Source organism: Mus musculus, chromosome X (assembly GCF_000001635.26).
Source record: "Mus musculus strain C57BL/6J chromosome X, GRCm38.p6 C57BL/6J".
In the NCBI taxonomy this organism is placed as follows: Eukaryota; Metazoa; Chordata; class Mammalia; order Rodentia; family Muridae; genus Mus; species Mus musculus.
Genome location: NC_000086.7, coordinates 38,000,677 through 38,024,235, shown reverse-complemented (window position 1 = coordinate 38,024,235; position 23,559 = coordinate 38,000,677). Strand labels below are relative to the sequence as shown.

General features: G+C 44.9%; 1 protein-coding gene across 3 annotated transcripts; it reads left to right on the top strand.

Annotated features, from left to right (window-relative positions):
- Positions 1–5,385: 5,385 nt before the first annotated feature.
- Btg1b (BTG anti-proliferation factor 1B) lies at positions 5,386–11,063 on the top strand. 3 transcript variants are annotated; one of them, NM_001243943.1, is made up of 5 exons: positions 5,421–5,466; positions 6,055–6,103; positions 6,914–7,044; positions 8,916–9,023; positions 9,838–10,328. In NM_001243943.1, the coding sequence occupies exon 5, from the start codon at positions 9,843–9,845 to the stop codon at positions 10,326–10,328; it is 486 nt and encodes a 161-aa protein (NP_001230872.1). In that variant the 5' UTR covers positions 5,421–5,466; positions 6,055–6,103; positions 6,914–7,044; positions 8,916–9,023; positions 9,838–9,842. The 3 variants fall into 3 exon arrangements, with proteins under 3 accessions (XP_006541575.1, XP_006541576.1, NP_001230872.1); XM_006541513.2 differs by lacking the exon at positions 6,055–6,103 and having other exon boundaries at positions 5,409–5,466; positions 9,838–11,063; XM_006541512.2 differs by lacking the exons at positions 6,055–6,103; positions 6,914–7,044; positions 8,916–9,023 and having other exon boundaries at positions 5,386–5,466; positions 9,838–11,063.
- Positions 11,064–23,559: the final 12,496 nt, after the last annotated feature.

Genomic DNA, 23,559 nt, shown 5'->3' with positions numbered 1-23,559 from the left:
TTTTCACAGTCTCTCACTCTCTCCAACCTAACTGAAGCCAATCAGATCATGCAGCATCACAGCCTGGTGAAAGCTGAAGATCCTTCTACAGCCTGGCTTAGCTTTAGGGCCCACAGCCAGCCCTCTTTCTCAGCCACTTCAGTTACCCAGACCCTCAGAATTCCAGAGCACCTTCATAGTTCCAGTGTAGTTTGGGTGAAACAGCACTCACATAATTATAGCATGGTGTCTTAGTCAGGGTTTCTATTCCTGCACAAACATCATGACCAAGAAGCAGCTGGGGAGGAAAGGGTTTATTTGGCTTACACTTCCATGTTGCTGTTGATCACCAAAGGAAGTCAGGACTGGAACTCAAGCAGGTCAGGAAGCAGGAGCTGATGCAGAGGCCATGGAGGGATGTTCTTTACTGGCTTGCTTCCCCTGGCTTGCTCAGCCTGCTCTCTTATAGAACCCAAGACTGCAAGCCCAGGGATGGTCCCACCCACAAGGGGCCTTTCCCCCTTGATCACTAATTGAGAAAATGCCTTACAGTTGTATCTCATGGAGGCATTTCCTCAACTGAAGCTCCTTTCTCTGTGATAACCCCAGCTGTGTCAAGTTGACACAAAACTAGCCAGTACACATGGTGAGCTGCTATGTCCTCGAATGCCTCTGGTTCTGGAACCATGAAGAGGGGTTGGGAAAATGAAGAAACAACACTAAAGAAACAACAGACACATACATAGAAAAACTGGGCTCCTGGATGGAGAAGCCATAGTACTACTGAAGTTCCCCATGTTTATTGTATATAGTTGAACAGGAAGGCAGGATTTATTGTGTACAGTTGAACAGAAGACAGCTTTAGCTTATCTCGGTAGTAGACTCTGTAGGGGAGCAATCTTCAGACCATAAATATCTCTGGGAAAGAAAGCATGGATTTTCTACATACACTGTCAACATTCACACTCAGACCCAAGGAAGACTTTGTCATTCCTCTGAGTCTCAGGTATGGAAGGCTTTCTCACTTCCATGGTGCTGAGGCATTGGGGTCCATGACATGTCCACGTGCATCTCCATGTCAACAACACACGCTCACTCAGGACTTTACTCAATTCCTACAGTAAGTTTCCAAGAACCATTGGTCTCAGAACTATCCTTACTCTCCCTGCTGTAGTTGGAGTCAATACGACTGAGCATAGTGAGAGCTAGAATGTCCATCCTGCTGGAGTAACACTAATACTCCTAGACCTAGCTTGTGTTGAATAGCCTGCACTATACCCATGTCTGGTGAGTGATTTGGACATCTGCACCCTTAAGATCCCCCACATTCCAGGCTTTGATGATATCAGGCTGCATGCTTACCAGTCTACCCTGGTGAATGATAAATATAGGGTCCTCTTTGGCTAGCTTAATAATCTTAGGACATGGTGGGATCAATTAGCCTGGTTACCAGCACAACCTAGTAAGTGATCAAGACTCCTCCTGCAACATCCTCATACTTTAAGATGAAGTCCTGGTTAAATAGGTTGGCCCTCAGCACAACCTAATGAATATTCCAAGGTCCCCTTCCCCTTATATTCCCCACTCAAAGGCCAAGGCTGGATCACATGACAACCAAGCCAGTGTTGTGAGTGCCAACATCCTCAACTGCCTTCACCATCCACATATTCATAGTCCTAGCTTGGTTCACATAGCCTGAACAACAAACAGACCAGCCTAGTGAGTGATGAAGACTCCCCTCCAACACCTTCTTCAGACTCTAGGCCTAGGTTCAACCAAGTAGATCTATCTTAGCATAGCCTTATAAGTGACAATGGCCCCTGCCAACACCATTTTCCCAGTCCCAGCTGTAGACAAACATCCTGTGCACTAGCACAGACTAATACACACAACCAATACTCTGCCTTCCCACACCATCCACACACAGCCAGGACTAGTTGATCTCAGAGAATCTGTAAGGTATTGCCCAGCGTGGTGATTTTCCAATGTCTCCATTGCCTTTACACTCTTACCATCTGTGTCCTAGCTGAGGCAAATCAGACTGCATTTCACCCCAGCCCAGTAAGAATACAAGAGCTTATCCTGGAGGTGTCCTATTAATAATTATCCTGTGCCTTGCTTTGGTCACAAAGCCTTTACTCAATTCCAGCCTGGTGAGTAACCCAGACCTGTACACTCCTGAGACCCCAATGGTCTAGCATTCTAGGGTTAATCTCTTAGGTATTGTGTGGAAGTGTCACCTGTAAGATTTATTAGACCAATATATCTTTATGCAATCTTTAAGTATCAAAAGGTTATATTTCTTTCTTTATGTCAATGAATTACCTGGTCCAGAGCATTTTGTATCTTTGTCTCCTAATTCTTTATTGACAGGGAGAAGCTGAGTGTAAAAGACCTGCATTGTCTGTGTCCCTATTTGGAGGTGGCTCTCCAGCAGGGTGGAGAGCAAAGGATACAGAGAAGCAAACACAGAAAGACTCTCTCAGGTGTAGATGCCTCTCTGCTGTTCTCTGTAGGCCCCTCAAACCCAGTCAGCTTCAAATCCACCCTGCTGCAGCCTATAACACTGCCTAAGCCCCATGTGGGGGCAGTGAATTTTTATCTCAGGTGAGTTAAGTTCAAATCAATAAGTTGAACGCCATTTTGTTGTGGTAAATCTCTCCAACCCAGATAAGCCCTGGCAATGAAAACAACTCAATTAATATGAATACATGCTGTGAGCTTATATTGGGCAGATCTACCACTACTCTACCATCTTTTCCATATATGAAACCCCTTAGAACTTGCAGTTTCTCCAAGCAATGTGCTTCTGCTCTGCTTTCCTTCTTCCTCCTCCTCTGCATCCTCTCCCTCTTCCATTTCTCTTCTCTCTCTCCCTCACCTTCTGCTCCACCTTCCCTTTCATCTGCCCAGTCATCAGCTCTCCTTTATTTTACAAATTAAGGTGGAAGCAGGTTTACTGGAAATCACCTGAGTGTTGACTCATTCCTTGTTCGAAGCCACTCACAGGAAAAAGGAATTAACATCAAATATACCTAGCCCCAGGGCTATCTACAACATGCCCAGGAGTGATAAAACTGGGTCTTGAGGTAGAACTATTCCCAGTTTTCTGAAAACCATCAAGTTATTTCCAAAGAGGTTGTACAAGATTGCACTTCTACCAGCAATGAAGAAGAGTTCCCGTTGCTCCACATCCTTACCAGCATGTGGTATCTCTTGAATATTTGATCTTAGCCATTCTGATGGATATAAGATAGAACCCCCAAGTAGATATGTTTTCTAGTTCCCCAATGACTAAAGATTATGAACATTTCTTTAAGTTTTTTGGCTATTTTATATTGTTGAGAATTCCATTTAGCTCTGTACCCCAATTTTTAATTGGGTTATTTGGCTTGCTAATGTCTAATTTCTTGAATTCTTCGTAAAATTTTGATATTAGCCCTCTGTCAGATGTAAGGCTGATGAAGATGCTTTTCCAATCTGTAGGTTGCCAATTTGTCTTACTCAGAGTGTCCTTTGCCTTATACAAGCTTTGCAGTTTCATTTATCAATTTTTGATCTTAGATCCCGAGCCATTGGTATTCTGTTCAGGAAATTGTCACCTGTACTTTCTCTTCTATGAGATTTAGTGTGTCTGAATTTGTGTTGAGATCCTTGATACACTTGGACTTGAGCTTTGTGCAGGGTGAGAAATATGGAAGTACTTTCATTCTTCTACAAATAGACATCCAGTTAGACCAGTACCATTTGTCGAAGATGCTTTCCTTTTCTCATTGTATGTGTGATGGTTTGTATATGCTTGGCCCAGGAAGTGGCAGGATTAGAAAGTGTGGCCTTGTTGCAGTAGGTGTGTTACTGTGGGCATGACCTTAAGACCCTTACCCTAGCTACCTGGATGCCTGTCTTTCACTAGCAGCTTTCAGTTGAAGATGTAGAACCCTTAGCTTCTGCCGTACCATGCCTGCTTGGATGCTGCTCTGTTTCTACCTGATGATACTGGACTGAATCTCTGAACCTGTAAGGCAGCCCCAATTAAATGTTTAAAAAGAGTTGCCTTGGCCATGATGCCTATTCACAGTAGTAAAACCCTAACTAAGACAGAAGTTGATACCAGGAGTGAGTATTGCTGTGATAGGCCTGACCATGTTTTTGTTTGAAAGAATGAGGATCTGGGGACTTTTGATTTGGAAAGCAGTAGAATGATTTAAATGAAGCTTAATGTGATATCCTGGTAGGACTATGAAGACTTTTTTACTAAAAGTGTTTTTTTCAACTCCAGGAAATTGAAGTTCTTTGAGGTATTCCCAAGGATAAACCATAATTGAACAAGCTCATTTGTGACTCAAAACCAAATATATAAGCATGCTCAGGGGATAAGGTATTAGCTTGTTCAGGAGTACATTGAAAAAAAGCAACATATACTTTATTCCCCACTGACACCTATAGAAACACAGCATCATTGTCAACACTGATGTGGGACCAGAGGCTCTACCAGTATGCTTTCTCCTGTGGGCTTTCTCAGGATCCCAACAGGACTGATACAGCCATACCACAAACCACAAGCTGGCAAGAGAGGACAACACCCTGGTTTCAGAAGAGGGACTGACCCTCTTTTGAGTTAAATCACATGAAGACCACATGGTACTTCTAATTCTAGCCCCATTTAGCAAACTTTCTCTCATTATGTTGTGACTCTTCCTCCTGGATCTTACGTGGCTTGCACTTTGCATAGCTTAAAAAAAATCACAGGTTTAAATAGGAGTCCAGGTTTTATTATATTATATTATTATTATATTATATTATATTATATTTATTATATTATTTATTATATTGGCTTGTGATGCTGACTGATGCTGCCCTACGGTGCCTTGACTTGCACTTCACAGTGATCACCTGCATAGACATGCTTCTTGAGAACTATGACAATACCTTTTCCTGAAAAAAGACATTCTCTCTTGTCCTTGAAACAAAGTTAATAATGTGCACTCAGCAGATCTTTGAGTTCAAGGCCAGCCTGCTCTACAGAGTGAGTTACAGGACAGCCAGGACTACACAGAGAAACCTTATCTCAAAAATCCCCCAAACAAAATAAACAACAATATAACAGAACTGCAGCATATCGCTTGATAATATCTGTGTGCTATTCTGGATCAGTAAAGTAAAACTGTCCTTGTAAAACTATCCTGAAAGATCTATTCCTCATTTCTTGCCATGAATTCTTCAATGGAAAATTGATGGAAAGATTGACAGGTGACAATTCTAAACTTATTCTCTAGTCACATTGCTAGCTTGGCTGAAGCATCATCACCTTCCCCAGCATGACTGATTACACAGACCCCCTCCCCTCCCCCACTATGTCAGAATAGCAATGATCTCACAATAGGAGGTGGTCTGACTACCAGCTCAGTCTGGAGGAGTACACAGAACCCCACCCATCCTCATCCATTACCACACTCATGTTAAGCAGGTTGGCACCAGCCCAGACTGGTGAGTAAGAATCTATTCTCATATTGCCAGGTGCAGCTGGGGTTACACAGTCTGTACAGCAGCCCACAATGGTGAATTCCCAGGTCAGCCAGAGCCATTTTCATACTCCCTGGCCTACTGGGGTCAATCAGAATGGACACCATCTCAGTTTAGTAAGATATCCTGGGGTATCCTCCTAATACTCCCTGGTCTAGCTTGGGTTGAACAGCCTTTACGGTAGCCAAATAACCTAGTGTAGGATCAAGAGCCCACCTTACTGAATCATCCTGACACTCAGATTTGAGTTTGGGTCAAGCAGTTCACTGACCAGCCAAGTCTGGTTAGTTCCCCAGACCCCTGCCCTTCTGCAACTGTTCAGACAAGTGATTCAACACACAGTCCCAGGAAGACAATGTACTAAGCCATTCTAGTGAGTACCTTGTGTCCCCACCTTCCTGTTGCATACACTTAGAGCCTGAGCAACAAACACCCCAGCCTGTTGAGTAATCATGACTCCCTCTCTAGTACTTTCCTCTGACTCCCAGGCCTAGTTCAGGTCAAGCAGTTGAAAATAGTTGGTATGTGACCCACAACTGTGAATTCCTCTAGAGTCTTTGGCCTAGCTGGTGTCAAGCAGCCCAGGCTCCCGACGAGACTAGTAAGTTATCAAAACCTTGCTTGCCTTCCCTTTTAATCTTTAGTCCCAGGGCTAGTTTGGGTCATACTGTCACACAATGTTGCACAGTAACAGCCTTTTTTAATTCCCCAGAACCTTGCTGATCTACATTATTACCATACTCCTAGACTCAGCTAGTGTCATAAATCATGGCTAGCAATGAAGACTGGTGAATGATCAAGAAATTTATCTTCTACACCAGTCTTGCTACCATGCCAGATGGTGCCACATAGCCTGAACATCAGCCTAGGCTTATGTGTCCATACAATCCTTGCCTGTCTAAGTCATCTTCATAGTTCCTGATCTAGTTGGGATCAGTCAGAATGTTCCCTGTCCCAGTTTCAATAGAGCTCAAGCTCCTACCCTACTGGTTGGTGTCCTAATATTCCTGGACCTTCCTTGGGTTACATAACCTCCACCCCAACCAAGCCATGTATAGAATCAAGAATCCTATTGACAAATTTGTGCCTAGGTAGCTCACATATCAGCCCAGATTGGTGCATAACCAAGAGCCTTCCAATGCCAGGGCATCCCCACAGTCCAAAACTGTGCTTTTTGTTTGTGGGATTTGAAGAGCCTGGCCTCTATCACTCTCCTCATATTCCCAGGCATAGTCCCATTCAAGCGGCTCCCAGCCCAGCCAAGACTCCTATATGGCCCAGACCCTTGCCCCACTGCACGTGCTTAGAGTACAAAGTGATCTCACTAGTACAGGCAGACTACAGACCACCTTAGCCAGGTGAGTGGTCCTGACCCTGACCCTGCTCTTTCCCACCGTTGCCACTCTTCTAGGACTATCTTGGGTAAAAAAAAAATACCTGCATAAAAGCTCAGCCTGTGAGGAACCCAGACTGTTCTCCTGTGCCATCCCTACAGCCCCTGTTCAACCTAAGGTCAAATTGCCTTCTCTCCAGCTTATTTTGGTAAGTAACCAATACTACTACCTCTCCCACAGCCCTAATGATTCCATGACTTGTTGAGATCAAGCAATGTGGCCACCAGAGGAGACAAGTGAGTGCCCTGAGATCAAGATCTTTGCTCATGTATCCTCCTCACACTCATAGGCCTAGTTTGGTTCATACAATCTAAGCAAGATATCAGCCTAGTGAGTTATCAAGATTTCCCTTCAAGCAGCTACCTCAGAACACTGGTCAAGCAGAACACTGACCAAAGCTGCCTGGCGAGTGTTTCAGATCACTCTCCTCCATGTTAATACCAGTTCAACCCTAGCAGAGTCTAAGTAGCACATACTGCAGGAAGATCAAGCCCCTGTACCTCCACAGTACTAGTCCCAGCTATTGTCACAAGGCCTGGTAAGTTTCTATAAATCTCATCTGCCACAGCCCTCCTCATCCTGACTTAGTTGGAGTCAATCACATTGTACATCATAGAATTCAAGATCTGGTCCTCTTGTTATGGCACTAAATACACCCTAGTAGCTTGAGCAGCAATGCCTGTACTCTAGCCTGACCTGGTGAATGACCCAGTCCTCTGTACTTCCAAGAACATCCTCACATTCCAGGTTTAGAATGGCTTCAGCAGCCTGAGCACCATCTATTCAGGTGAGGAAAAAGACCCTGACCCATCCTCACACTCCTTGGACTAGCATAGGTCAAGGAACTTGCAGACCTGCCAAACCTTATTAGTGAACAAGAGTGTTCACTATACTGCAGACTACAATGTGGTCTCACAATCCCAGGCACACTGTGTATTAGACAAGACTAGTAATTGAAAGACACATTATCACTCTACCAGGGCTAGCTCTGGTCACATAGCCTGCACACAAGCCACCTCTTTCTCTCTCTCTCTCTCTCTCTTTTTTTTTTTTTTGCCTAGAATGTAGCCCTCTCTTGTCATATCCAACAGTAACTCAGCAAGACAGGGGTCAAGCTGCCTGTTCACAAGTGTACCTAAGACTCAGTCTTCCTCCATCATCCTAACAATACAGGACTTGGAGTCAAGCAGCTTTGTACAAGAAAGAGGATATTCCAGGATTAACAATTTCTTTCCACACACAATGCTTATGTCCCCAGGCCTAGCTAAGGTTGAGCAATTTGCCCATAAGCACAGACTAATAAAAGACAAGCATGCTTCCTTCTGTCAGTGTAACAGACCTGGCCTTGGTCATATAACCTGCCCAGAAGCAGAGTCCATACCAAGACATCCACTCCAATGCCTTGGCCACACTTCCACACCTAGTTTGGTTCAAACAGATTATAGGCCAGCACTGTCTATTGAGTAAGACCCTGACCCTTCCATGACATCTTCACCCTCCCTGACCCATCTGGGGTCAAGCAGCCTGGAAAATAATTGATAGTAGTGAGTTATCAAGACATTGGCATCCCACATAATTCTCACATCTGAGGCCCAATGTGGCTCACTCAGTTTACCTATCAGCCCAGTCTCATGAGGGATCCAGAGTCCTATATATCTATACCATTATTATAAAATCATGCCCAAAACTTTATATGCCCCAGTACAGGGGAACGCCAGGGCCAAAAAATGGGAATGGGTGGGTAGGGGAGTGGGGGACTTTTGGGATAGCATTGGAAATGTAATTGAAAAAAATACGTAATAAAAAAAAAAGATGAAAAAAATAAAATAAAATCATGCCCAGTCAGGGTCAAACAGCCTGGACACTATTCCTGTTGATATCCTAAGTTGATGACTGTCTAAAATTCTCTGATGTCTGAATCAGGCCAGTCAGACTCTGTACAATTCTAGCCTCTTGAAAGCTGAAGTTCCTATCCTGCTGCTGTCATATACTAATCCTCCCTGGTCTAACTTTGATCAGCCTGCATGTAATCCAACATCGTGAGTGACCAAGACACTGCAATATAGTTCAAACTGCAGAGTACCAGGCATAGGTTGAGTCAGGGGAACATCTCACCAGCCCAGACTGGTAAGTAATTAAGACCCGGCCCTTGCATAGCATACACAATACTTTGGATCACAATTCCTGTCCACCAATCTTGGCCTGTTGAGTCACCCATAACTCTGCTCATCTATAACATTAACAGACCCCCAGGCCTAGCTTAAGATATGCCCTTCTGTGCCAACTACACAGTGCCAGAATAAGCTGGGGTCAAGCTGCCTGCTTAGTGGCCCATACTGGTACATGACCGATGCTACCATCTCCACACTCCAAAAACAACCTAACAATCACAGTGTGGGTTGGGACCAACTAGCGTAGGAATAAGACCATCCTCATAGTCGGTAATCAAGGTGATCTACTCAGCACCATCCCCATACTGCCTGTCCCAGCTCTGGTCAGGCAGCGTTCCCATCAACCCAATTTTAGTTAGAGTGTTCCACTTCCCTGCACTCGACAGGCCAAGATACGTACTCAGCGTGTTGTTTTGTGTGCTCAGGTTGTTTACACTTAATATGCCTTTAAGAATGCACGTAATTTTGTCTGTTGGAACTGGAACTACAAACTCGTGGGGTCCTCGGAGGCTGCTGGGCTGGTGGGAAGGTGGCTGGGGAGGGCAAAGTGATGTGACCAGGCTAGCTATTTCCTCCTGTCTCTTCTCTCCACAGTAACATTTTCCTCTAAAAGAAAAGTTTGCAAAAGGCCCCTAGAGCTAATAGCTGCCTCACTCACACACTTGCTTTCTCTAGACCTCCAAGTCTTGCTAGAAAGGTTGTTGTGCCTTCAGGAACACACTACTGACCTATCTTCTACCTCCATGCTTCCCCCTTCTTAACCCTTGCAGCCACCATGATTGGTGAGATCTGTGCTGCAGCAACCTTCATCTGCAAGTTCCTCTGCACCAAGGGCCTCAGGAATGAGGAGCTGCTGCAGACCTTCAGCCAGAGCCTGCAGGAGCTGCTGGTAGAACACTACAAACACCACTGGTTCCCAGAGCAACCCTGCAAGGGATCGGGTTACAGGTGTATTCGCATCAACCATAAGATGGATCCTCTTGTCAGTCAGGCTGCGCAGCAGATTGGACTGAGCAGTAGAGAGTTGTTCAGGCTTCTCCCAAGTGAACTCACACTGTGGGTTGATCCCTATGAAGTGTCCTACAGGATTGGAGAGGATGGCTCCATCTGTGTGCTGTATGAAGCCTCACCAGTGGGAGGTAGCTCTCACAACAGCACCAATGCACAAATGGTAGATAGCAGAATCAGCTTTAAGGAAGAACCTCTTTTGGGCAGAACAGGCCCTTCTAAAAACTACAATATGATGGCTGTATCGGTTTAAGATATAGTCTACATTTGATTTTTTGCTTTGGGTGGGCTCCTCTTGGGCATGGATTATTGAATTTAAACCATGTCACAGATGTGAAAATCTGGCACGAGATAGTGTTGATATTTTTAAGTGACACTGCTATAGTTCGGATAGTTCTTTTTCATGATGTATTAGCCTGGAGTTAAAGGATTCATTCACTTTATTTACAAGGGAATGAAGCCACCAATTGATTTCTTTCTCCCAGATATTATACCCATATTTTCATGTCAGTCCCTTTAAGGAAAATCTGTATTTCAAAATAACTATCTTTCAACCTAAAGACAAACAGGTTGCATGAAAAGGGAAAATGTCAGACCTTGTATTGTATCCTTAGTTTTAGCAGGGAACCAGAATGTGACTTTGCAAGGGGCTTTTAAAAGGCCCTTAAAAAGACACTGCCTGAGCCATGTTTGTTAGCACCAGCCTGTTTACAGTATTTTTGCTAGTTTGTAGTTTTCTAAGAACACTTATTTTTAGGAAGTGGAGGTGTAGTTAGTAACTTCCTTATGCTTATCTGGCTTAAAATATCTCCCACAAACCAACATTCCTTTGTGCATTATGAAATACTGTAATTTCCACAGTTTGTGTGGATCATCTGTGTCCAAGTTATTCAGATTTCTATATTTTAGATGAAAGGCTTTTACATGTACTCAGCTTTTTACAATCTAAGATTAATTTGTAGCTTTCACATTAAACTATACATTAGTCCATGGTGTCACTAGTGTACTTGACAGGCCTCGATGGCGCCACACAGGCTGAACACCATCCATGCGCAGTAAGTTTTCAAGAATCTCCTCTGTCAGAGCCACAGACACACTCCCCAGCGTAGCTGAGTTCACATAAACTACAGCACATCCAAGCCCAGGGAGAGCTCAACAGCATGCCCTGCTGTTGTTCTCCTAAGAACCCAGGCCTATAGGCCAGCCTACTGAGCTTCACCATCCTCAAACTCCCAGGCTATGTTTGGTCAAGCATCCCACTGTGGAGCCAGACCCCTGCCACCCTGCACCAGCTCACACTAGCCAGAAACCCCAAGATCCTGGGTAGGCAGTGCACCCTAGTGAGTGTCCAAATTCCCAACCGGCCTCTACCATCATTATGCTCACAGTCAGAGCAACAACCCAGCCTGGTGAGTTGTCAAGACTCACTTTCCAGTGCCCTCCTCAGACTCTGTCCTCACACTCTGTGGCCTAACTGTGGTCAACCAGACTGTACCATCCCAACCTGATGACAACCCAATATCGTATCCTTCCCGTATCACAAGAGAGGTCTGTGGTCTTGCTTGTGTGCCACAGCCTGTACACCATGACCCAGCCCAGTACCTGAACCTGATCCTTCACTCTGAGGTTACCCTCATTGTTCCAGGTCTATGCATTGCTGAAACAGCCTGAGTATCAGTCTGTCCTGCTGAGACTGTCCTTTTAGACCTGTCTCTCTCCTTGGTGAGAAGACTTCACTCTTCTGCAGCAAACTGAAACCCTTAGGGTGAATTTGGAGCAAGCACATTGTGGCTTAGTCAAGTTTAGTAGTGACTCAGACCATGCCTTTCTGCACCTGCTTGGTCTAGGTGTGGTCTCCCAGTCACAGGCAGACTTTGCATCAGCCCAGAGAGATGATTACCCTGGATTCCACAGTTACCCACCATAGCAATAATTCCAGGACCTTTTAAGGTCAGACTGTGTGAACACCAGAGGACAGAAGTGAGTTTCCTAAGTACTCTTAGTGATCCAGGCTCTCCCTTCAGCAGCATCCTCACGCTGATAGGCCTGGCTTGGTTTACACAGCCTGAGTACCACTCCAGCCCTGTATGTGATCAGGACTCCTACTCTAGCACCTTCTGCAGATTCCCAAGTCTAGTTTGGTCAAGCAGATCCCTCAATAGTGAAACCTAGTAAGAGAGCCAAACTATTGTGCCCCCTGTTATGCCTCTAGCCTCAAGCTTTGGTCAAGCTTCCCAAACACCAGCCCAGACTGGTACATTATCAAGACCTGTCCCCACACACTGCCCTCCAGCTCCTGTGATTAGTTTGAGCCAAAGATGCTTGCCTATCAGACCAGGCTAGTAACTGACTTGTTTATACCATAGCACATTCCCAGGCCTAGCTCCACCCAGGCCCATCCATGCCATCCCCAAAACCCAGGAAAAACTTTCTACTCTCCAGCTTAACTTGATATGTGATCTGGGACACGACCTCTCTCTCTCATCTCAGGCCTTAGGTACAGGCGCTCCAGTTACCAGTGCAGCCTAGTCAGGGATCAGGACTCTCCCTTCCCTGACAATCCTCATCCCCCCCACCCCCCAGGCTTTACACTGGTCTAACCGCTTGTTTATCATAAACATACTGATTGACCAAGATCACCTCCTGGCTTAACCTTCCTCGAAGTCAGAAGCCAATATTTGTTCACATAGACTGAGCACCAGCCCACCCTGTTTAATAATTAAGAATCCTGCCTCCACATTTTCTTTATCCATTCTTCAGTTGAGGGACATCTAGGTTGCTTCCAGTTTCTGGCTATTACAAATAAATCTGCTATGAACATAGTTGAGCAAGTGTCCTTTAGGGATATTGGGTTATCTTTTGGTTATATGCCCAGGAGTGGTATAGCTGGGTCTTGAAATAGAACTATTCCTATTTTTCATCAATGATAAAGTGTTTCCCTTGCTCCACATCCTAACCAGCATGTGCTATCTCTTGAGTTTTAGATCTTAGACATTCTGATGGGTATTTTGATTTTCAGAGTTGTTTTGATTTGCATTTCTCTGATGAATCCTCCGTCAGAGAACTTTGAACATTTCTTTAAGTGCTTCTCAACCATTTGAGATTCCTCTGATGAGAATTATCTGTTTAGCTTTGTGCCCCATTTTTAATTGGGTTATTTGAGTTGTTAATGTCTAACTTCTTGATTTCTTTATAAACTTTCAATATTAGCCCTCTCTGTCAGATGTAGGGTTGGTGAAGGTCCTTCCCAATGGAATACAACTCAGCTATTACAGAGATAAAGTTTGGAGCTGTGAAGAAAGGATGGACCATCTAAAGACTGCCATATCCAGGGATCCATCCCATAATCAGCATCCAAACGCTGACACCATTGCATACACTAGCAAGATTTTGCTGAAAGGACCCAGATATAGCTGTCTCTTGTGAGACAATGCCGGGGCCTAGCAAACACAGAAGTGGATGCTCACAGTCAGCTATTGGATGGATCACAGGGCCCCCAATGGAGGAGCTAGAGAAAGTACCCAAGGAACTAAAGGGATCTGCAACCCTATAGGTGGAACAACATTATGAACTAACCAGTACCCCGGAGCTCTTGACTCTAGCTGCATATGTATCAAAAGATGGCCTAGTCGGCCATCACTGGAAAGAGAGGCCCATTGGACTTGCAAACTTTATATGCCCCAGTACAGGGGAACGCCAGGGCCAAAAAGGGGGAGTGGGTGTGTAGGGGAGTGGGAGTGGGTGGGTAGGGGAGTGGGGGGGGTGTATTGAGGACTTTTTGGATAGCATTGGAAATGTAAATGAGGAAAATACCTAATAAAAAATAATTCTAAAAAAAAAAAACAAAAAAACAAAGACATCACGAATTTTACAGGCAGATGGATGGAACTTGAGAATATCATCCTGAGTGAGGTAACCCAGAGCCAAAAGGACATGCATGGTATGGACTCACTTATAAGTGGATATTAGCCGTAAAGTACAGGTACCATGCTACACTCCACAGGCCCAATTGAGGAAGCTTGAATTTTACTTAGAAGGGGGAATAAAATAGTCATAAGAGGCAGATGGAGGGAGGGAACTTGGAGAGAAGGGAGGGAAAAGGGAACAGGGGATTCAGGATCAGGTGTGGGGAAGGACAGGAGAGATGGCTAGATGGCCATGAAAATGAATGGAAATCTACAGCTGACAGGAGTGATGAGGAGTTAGGGGCATCTCCATGAGACAGAGACCTGGGATAAAGGAGGTGCCCAAGAATCAATGGGGGGACCCTTGGCTGTGACTCACTACACTGAGGATATGAAACCTGAAGAGGCAACCTCCTGTAGCCAAGCAGGAACCCCAATGGAGTGATAGAGACACCAAACCACCCCCTAAATTTTCAACCCAAAATTTATCCTGTCTACAAGAAATGCAGGCACTGGGGATGGAGTAGATACTGGGGGCATGGCCAACCAATAACCAGCCCAACTTGAGACCCATCCCATGGGCAATCACCAGTCCCTGACACTAGTAATGATACTTTGTTAATGATTGCAGACAGGAGTACGTTGTCCTCTGAGAGACTCTATCCAGCAGATAACTCAGAGGGATGCAGACATAGCTATATAGTGGATGGAGCTTGGGGACTCTTATGGAATAATAGGAGGAAATATTGCAGCCCCCTAAGGGGATAGGAACTCCGCGGGAAGAGCAACAGATTCAACTAACCTGGACCCTTAGAGCTCTCAGATTTTGAACTACCAACAAAAGAATATACATAGACTAAGCCTAAGCCTCCCCACACATATGTAGCAGATGTGCAGCTTGGTCTTCATGTGGTTCCTGTACAACTGGAGCAGGGGCTATCCCAAAAGCTGCTGCCTGTATGTAGGATATTTTCTTCTAGCTCTACTGCCTTATCTGGCCTGGGCAGGAGAGGAAGCACCTAGCCTAGCAGAGACTTGAAGTTCCAGGTTGGAGGGGGGAGGATCCCCAGGGGCCCCATCTGCTCAGAGGAGAAGGGGAAGGGGAAATGGGGGAAGGATTTAGGAGAGGGTGACTGGGAGTGGGACAGTGAGCGGGATGTAAAGTGAATAATTAAAAACAAAAAGATTCCTGGCCTCCAGAGTCTTCCTGACACACCAAGGCCTTGGTTAGGTGCGGCAGCCTGCTGACCAGCACAGCCTGATAAGTGATAACAGACTCCTGCCCTCCCTTCAAGTAGCCTTGGCACAAGCCCAGAAACACTGACTCATCAAGGTCCTGCCCTACTACCCCATCCTCATATTACAAGGCCTTGTGTCTGCCATGCAGCTTACACAAAATTATAGCTTCATGAGAAATCAAGACCACCCCACCCACCCCCAGTCTGTTCAAATAATTTCAGCCTGCCTATGAATAACCCAGACCTTGCCACCCCCCATTCCACCCAGACAGTCTTGGTCCAAGCTAGGGTCAAGTTACCTGCTCACCACCATAGCTTCATGATCTAGACAACTAGTTCTTAGTGATCTAGACAACATGAGGGTCTGTGACTCCTTTGGGGGGTCAAACAACCCTTTCACAGGGACCACCTAAGACTACCAGGAAAACAACTCATAAAAGTAGCAAAACCACAGTTATGAAGTAGCAATGAAAACAATTTTATGCTTGGGGGGTCAGCACAACATTGGGAACTGTATTGAAGGGTTGCAGCATTAGGAAGGCTGAGAATCCTTGATCTAGACTTTCCTCTCCTGCACATCCTCATACTCCCAGGCCTAGCTAGATGTGCTCTAGCATCTTGCTGATCAGTTTAACCTAATGAAGGCTTAAGGGTCCCTATATGCCTCACACTCACATTCCAAAATTGGGTTACAAAGCCTTAATACAAGATCTACCTTAGCTTAGGAGCTATGATGGAAGTGGTGGTATCGTATTATGGAGCAAGAGGTGGTTGATAACTCCAAGGAAGCAGTGTCTTCCAGGTATAACAGGGCTGAGGCACACACATATGAACTGACCAGAGTCTCTGACAGCATGTAGAAGGTCTGCATAAGTTCAAGCCAGACAAAATCAGAGCATAGAGAAGGGAAAGGGAGCACACAGTCACACTACTAACCAAGAAGTTATTTAGCATTGATACGTACGGGGAACGGGATTCCATTTTCTCTAATGGAATCACACTGGGTATATCAACCATAATGCAAGGCAAGACTCCATTCCCAGGAACAGTTAGCCAATACAAAATACACTCAAAGTTTTTTTCCTGGCCTTTTTTTTTTTTCCTTTTTGGATTGTTTTCATTGGGGGGGGTTGTTTTTGCTTTTTGTTTTCTTTCCTTTTCTTGAGATACAGAATGAAGTTGAGTCTGTCAGGAGGTGAAGAGGTTTGGGAGGAGTTGAGAGAGGGAAAGAAAGGACCAAAATATACTATATGAAAAAAGTGTGTGTGTGTGTGTGTGTGTGTGTGTGTGTGGTGTAGTGTGGTGTGTGTGTGTGTGTGTGTGTGTGTATGTATCTGGAAGTCACTCAGACATTTGTCAGCAGATGGCATCTCCATCCTAGGCAGAGCTAGGGTCAAGCTGTCTGCTTACCAGGCTACCCTGATTAGTGATCAAGCCCACCCCAACCCCAGTCCAACATGTTTCTCAGAATCCCAGGCCTAGTTTAAGTCAATCAGATCTCTGAAAAGCACAATAAAGTGATTGATTTAAGACTTGCCCTTTCACAAAAGGGTTACCCATACTGCTACTGCAGCTTGTCTTATACAGCTTTCTCAGGAGCAGAGCATGGTGATGCACCCTGAACCTCGCCTGCCTGAGCCATCCTCACATTTCCTGGACTAGCTGGAGTCAATTAGACTAGGCACTATTCTATCCTAGTGAGAGCTCAGAATTTTACATTCCTCTGAATTACTAATACTCTCAAGCATGCTTAGATAGCAGACCCTACACTTCAGCTCAGCCTGGTGTGTTACCAGTGCCTTTGCATGACCAGGGCATACAATCTGAAGTGTAACTTTCAGGATGCAGCCTGGGAATGAGTTCACTGTGGTGAGGTAGCAATCTCCTGCACCATCTTTGAACTCCTACACCTAGTTTTGGTCAAGAAGCTTATTAACAAGCCAAGTCTGTTTATGACTCACACCCTGCCTTCCATATCAGCTAAGATTAGCAAGTAATTTCACAATCCCAGGCAGACTGGTGAGTGAACTAGAACCACACATTTACCTACCATTTTCACCCTCACTGGTCAATCTGCAATCCTGCAGACAGATTTTGTCACCCTGTGTCTTCCTTCAGTCTAGGGAACAGTTTATCTTACTCAGTGATGAAGACTAACCCTTCTTCCATGACCTGACTACCCAGTACTAGTATGGGTAAAACAGCCTGTGCCCCACCCAGTTAAGCCTACTCAGTGATTAAGACTCTCCACTCCTGTAGCATCCTCACACTCCCAGGTCTAACTGTGGTCAAGGAGCGTGTCCATAGGCCAAATATAGTGTGTGACCTACCTACCTTCACATTCCTGACACTCATAGGCCAAGACTAGGATCATGTGGCCTTAGTACTAGGATAGCCTAGTGTATGTTCAACACATCCACCTGCCCTGGCTATTCCTACAATCACAGGTTTAGCCTGTGTTACTATAGTCTGAGTAATTGATAAGCCAGCTGAGCAATTAAGCCTTGCACTCAGCACCCTCATCAGTTTCCCAGGCCTAGTTTAGTCAGACAGAAAAGCCGACCTGTGCAATCTGGTAAGTGAACAAGCCCCCCTAAACCCCTGTGTTATCCCCAACCGAACCAAATATTCACAACCATCCAACACTGGGAATGCTCAACAACTTCATCTGTTACAGCTGTCCCCACATTCCCTGCCCTAACTATGGTCAATCAGACTGTGAACTGCACCAACCTAGTGAGAACTCACAGTGCTGGTGTAATACAACCATCCTTGCTTGGCTCTCACATCTTGCTCTCCTGGTGAGAAACTTAGTGCCCCTGTACTGCCAGGACACTCCCGCAGACCTAGGGCTGAAGCTGCCTGGCCACTAGCTTATGCCAGTAAGAGATCAAAACCTCTTCCATCTTCAACATATTTACATTACCAGGTCTAGTGAGGGACAAACAATTCACTGACCAGCCAAGCTTGGTTAGGGACCTAGAACTTGTTGCCCCAGCACCAGCTCAGATAAGAAACTGAGTGATCTCATAATCCCAGGTAGATCATGGACCAGCCCAGCATTGTGAATGTCCCAGAATCCCACTTCTTTCCACCATTGCCACACTCCCAGGATTAGCTCTGGTTGCAGAGTCTACAATAAGCCTTACCTGTTAATAATCCAGATATTTTCCAATTCAAGCCATCCCCCACTGACCTAGCCTGCTTCCCAAGACCAAGCTAAAAATCCCAGTATGTGATGGGATCAAGCAGTCTGGTTACCATCCCAGCTATGACAGCACAAGCACTCTCCCCTCCCACAGCATCCTCATATTCCCAGGCCTAACTGTAGTTGGGCAATGGGGTGGTGTGAGTATACTTGGACCAGGGAGTGGCACTATTTGGAAGTGTGGCCTTGTTGGAGTAGGTGTGACCTTCTTGGAGGAAGTGTGTCACTGTGGGTGTGTGGGCTTAAAAACCTTGTCCTAGCTGCCTGGAAGAGAGTCTTCCCCTAGCTGCCTTCAAACAAGAGGTAGAACCTTGTCTGCCTAGACACTGCCATGCTTCCTGCCATAATGATAATGGACTGAACCACTGAACCTGTAAGCAAGCCCCCCAGATGTCCCTCAACAGAGGAATTGATACAAAAAATGTGGTACATTTACACAATGGAGTACTACTCAGCTTTTAAAAACAATGAATTTATGAAATTTCTAGGCAAATGGGTGGATCTGGAGGGTATCATCCTGAGTGAGATAACCCAGTCACAAAAGAACTCACATGATATGCACTCACTGATAAGTGGATATTAGCCCAGAAACTTAGAATACCCAAGATACAATTTGCAAAGCACATGAAACTCAAGAAGAATGAAGACCAAAGTGTGGACACTTCACCCCTTCTTAGAATAGGGAACAAAACACCCATGGAAGGAGTTACAGAGACAAAGTTTGGAGCTGAGACGAAAGAATGGACCATCCAGAGACTGCCCCACCCAGGGATCTATCCCATAATCAGCCACCAAACGCAGACACTATTGCATACACCAGCAAGATTTTGCTGAAAGGGCCCTGATATAGCTGTCTCTTCTGAGGCTATGCCAATGCCTAGCAAACACAGAAGTGGACACTCACAATCAGCTATCGGATGGAACACAGGGCCCCCAATGGAGGAGCTAGAGAAAGTACCCAAGGACCTGAAGGGGTCTGTAACCCTAACTAACCAGTACCCCCCCAGAGCTCATGTCTCTAGCTGCATATGTAGCAGAAGATGGCCTAGTTGGCCATCATTGGGAAGAGAGGTCCCTTGGTCTTGCAAACTTTATATGCCCCAGTCCAGGGGAACACCAGGATCAAGAAGTGGGAGTGGGTGTGTAGGGGAGCAGGGGGGGAAGGTCTAGGGGACTTTTGGGATAGCATTTGAAATGTAAATGAAGAAAATACCTAATAAAAATTTGGAGATAAACGTTGTCCTTTATAAGAGTTGCTGTGGTCATGGTGTCTTTTCACAGAAATAAAACCCTAAGACAGCAAATTGGTGCCAGGAGTAGGGTATTGCCGTGATAGACCTAACCATGCTTTTGTTTGGAAGAATGTGGATTTTGGGACTTTGGATTTGGAAAGCAAATGAATCCTTCAAGTGGGGCTTAATGGGCCATCCTAGGAGGATTGTGGAAGACTTTGTTGCTGAGGGTTATTTAAACTGTGAAGTCTGGCTCTCAAGGTTTCAGAGGAGAATTTTAATATGTGCACTAGAGACTGTTCTTGTGATATTTTGGTGAAGAATGTGCCTGGGTTTTGCCCTTGTCTTAAGGCTCTACCTGAAGCTAAGGTAAACAGATTTATGGGTTTCAAAAAAGCCCAACAGAGACTTTGTTCTCTGGTTAAGTCTCATGAAGAGCATTCTGAACAAGCATAGCAAGCTTAGAAAGAAAAAAATATATATGGTTCAAGTAATAAAGGGGTATCAAAAAGTGAAGTGGAGCAGAGTCTTGTGTTCAAGGAGATAAACAAAAAAGAGATTGGTGACTTTGTGGCAAGATCCCATCCAACTAAGCTTATCGTTTATACCTTTACTGTTGAACTAGGACTAGTTATGTCATATCAGGCATCATTATTACTTGATTGTTTGTACTTGTACTCTTAATCTGTAATGAATGCAATCCAGATATGAAAGATGCAGTCTTCTGATCTGGATCTTGAGGAATAGTATCCATGAAAAGCTTAGGCCCAGGCAAGGTAGTACAAATTTTTAATTCCAGGAGACAGAGGCAAGCAGATCTCTGAGTTTAAGGACAGCCTGGTACAGAGCATGTTCTAAGTAAAGAATAGCCTAATTTCAGTGTAGTAGACCACATACCTTTAATCCCAGCACTTAGGAGACAGGCATGCAGACTCTGAGTACAAAGTCAGTCTACAGAGCAAGTTCCCAGGACAGCCAAGCTTAGGAAGTGAAGGAGTTGGAAAACAGAAATTTAATGTATAATATAATAGAACAAGGGAGCCATGTTCCAGCCCCAGCAATCAGCAGAACTCAGTAGCTTTGGATATGTGGCTCTATCTTTAGAGTCAAAAATAGAAGGGACTGCTGGGACAATTGATGATGGTTAGCTGGAGCTAAGAGATTAGTGATTAAAAGAGACCAGCATAACTGAGGTGAAATCTTCTGGGAAGTATTACCTAAGGGCACATAGAAGCTGTGTTCTAGAGATAGGCAAGGCTGTACCTCATACTTCAGCTGGATTTGGTAATGTGCAAGAACTACCCAGGTACAAAGGGCTCATGGAGAGCAGCTGATGCTTAGCACTGTGAGAGGCCAGGAAAGGCCATTGGTGAAGGTACAGCCTCAGTTGCAGTTGATGGCTTAGGACTGAAGGGGTCATGAAAAGAATCTGAGGTTTGGCATAATGAAGAGAGCCTATGAGACACTATTGGGGAAGTCTAGTTGCATCAGAAGATCCCAGCAGAAGATTGCAGTTGCCAGTACAATGGCATGTTCACTGTGAACATCACCCAGCAATGGAGTGGAGTCAACCAGAGCCCAGAGTGCTACAGAGGGCAGAGCTGGAGAAATGATGCAAGCCCTTTGGAGGAGCACAGAAGATCATGTGTGTGTTCCAGACATTGAAACAAGAAGCTGTGAAGTTGAAGTTGACTTGGAGACCCCAAGATGTTCAAGATGCCAGAGCCGTGGGATACCTATTGAGGAAAGCTGCTAACGGAGTAGAACCAGCCCGGGATAAAGAAGTTTGATGCAGTCAACAAAGATGAAAAAGGAGTTGGAGCTATGAAGACTGCTTTGACATTAGACATGCAGATAAAGAGTATGGAGTTTGCTCAGCTTGTTTCCTGTCTTGCTTTGGGGATTACAGCTAAGTGACTGGATGAATCTCAGAAGAGACGTTGAACTTTGGACTTTTAACTTTGTTGAGACTGCTATAGACTATGGGAACTTTTGAAGTAAAATGTATTTTGCATAGGTATGGCCCCCATAGACTCATATGTTTGGACAAGCATATAGGGGCCAGGGAGTAGAATGTGATGGTTTGTATATGCTCAGACCAGGGAGTGACAATATTAGAAGTTGTGGTCCTGTTGGGTTTGTGTCACTGTGGGTTTGGGATTTAAGACCCTCATCCTAGTAATCTGGAAGCCAGTATTCTGGTAGCAACCTTCCAGTGAATATGTAGAACGTTTGGCTCCTCCTTCACTATGCCTGCTTGGTTGCTGCCATGTTCCTGCCTTGATACTGGACTGAACCTCTGAACCTGTAAGCCAGCCCCAATGAAATATTTTCCTGATAAGAGTTACCTTGATAATGGTGTCTGTTTACAGCAGTAAAACCCTAAGACAGTGTCAATGTAGGTATGGGCTTTAAGATTCTTGTCCTAGCTGCCTGGAAGCTAGTCTTCTCCTAGCTGCCTTCTGAACACTCTCAGCTCCACCAGCACCATGTCTGCCTGGACACTTCCATTCTTCCTGCCATAAGGATAATGAACTGAACCTCTGAGCCTGTAAGCAAGCCCCAATTAAATGTTGTCACTTATAAGAGTTGCCATGGTCCTGGTGTCTCTTCACAGCAGTAAAACCCTAACTAACACAGGCACCTTACCCATCAGCCAAGACATATTGAGTAACCAAGATTTCCACCTGACTTCAACTTCCCCACATTCACAAATGAAAATATGTATTCAATGTGTTACCTTCATGTACACTCAGACTGCTTAATATATTTTTAAGAAAACATTTGATCAGTTTTTAAAACATAAGCTATGTGCAAATTTATGGCTTGAAGAAAGAATCGCATACTTGCCAGGCCTAGCTGATATTACAAAGCCCATATACTAGCCATTGTGGTGACTATCCAAGTGATTCACCTGCCCAAGCTGTCAACCTATTCCCTGGCCTAACTATTCTAAGTGAGATTGTATACCACTATCCCATCCTAGGGATAGCCCAAGATCCTATTCTGTCCATGTCATACTAATTCTCCCAAGCCTACATTGGATCACAGAGCCTGCACTGCAGGAAAGCCTCGTGAGTAGAATGGACCCTTGTACTCTCAGCACAGTCACATAGTGTGAGGCCTAGTTCGCATGAAGCAACATGAGTTCCATCCCAGACTGATGAGGTATCAAGAGCCATCCCTCCTATACATCTTAACATTTGAGGTCTAATTTGGGACAAGCAGCTAACCCAACCAGCCAAGCCTCTTTAGTGACCCAGACAACTGCCATTCTACAGTAGTTCAGACCAGTTAGTCTTACAATCTCAGGCAAGCTAGTGAATGACCAAAACACTCATCATTCCCCTGCCCCTTACCAAAGCCCATGGCCTATCCCAGACCACAATGACCAAATATAGCTGGACCTAGGAGTGAGTCAGACCTTTGCCCCACTGTGACATTCCCATACTACCAGGAAGTGCTAGTATTAAGCTGCCTACCCATCAGCGTACATTTAATGGCCAAGGCAGGATCTTATGACCCCAGCCTAACAATGAGGGCTTGATGGCTTTAAGCAGCTTGGTCAGTGACCACTATTCTCCCCTCAAACCATCCTCAGACTCCTAGGCCTAGCTCTGTTCAAGCAGTTTTCCCATCAGATCAACCTGTGGGCCATAACCCCTTAGTGGGTCAAACAACACTTTCACAGGGGTCATATATCAGTATCCTGCATATTAATTATTTACATTATGATTCAAGATTTGCATTATGATTCAGTTACAGTTATAAAGTAGCAATGAAAATACAGGGTTTTTTTTGGGGGGGGGGTCACCAACAACACGAAGAACTGTGTTAAAGCATTACAGCATTAGGAAAGTTGAAACCAGTGGCCTAGTGAGTGTCCATGATTCTAACATAC

What these genes read in the sequence shown, in the direction of transcription:
- Btg1b (XM_006541512.2), top strand. Translation starts at nt 5,436, where the DNA reads ATGTTAAGCAGGTTGGCACCAGCCCAGACTG. An exon ending in GTTGGCACCAGCCCAGACTG is followed by an intron (nt 5,467 to 9,837) that starts GTGAGTAAGAAT and finishes TAACCCTTGCAG; the next exon opens with CCACCATGATTGGTGAGATC.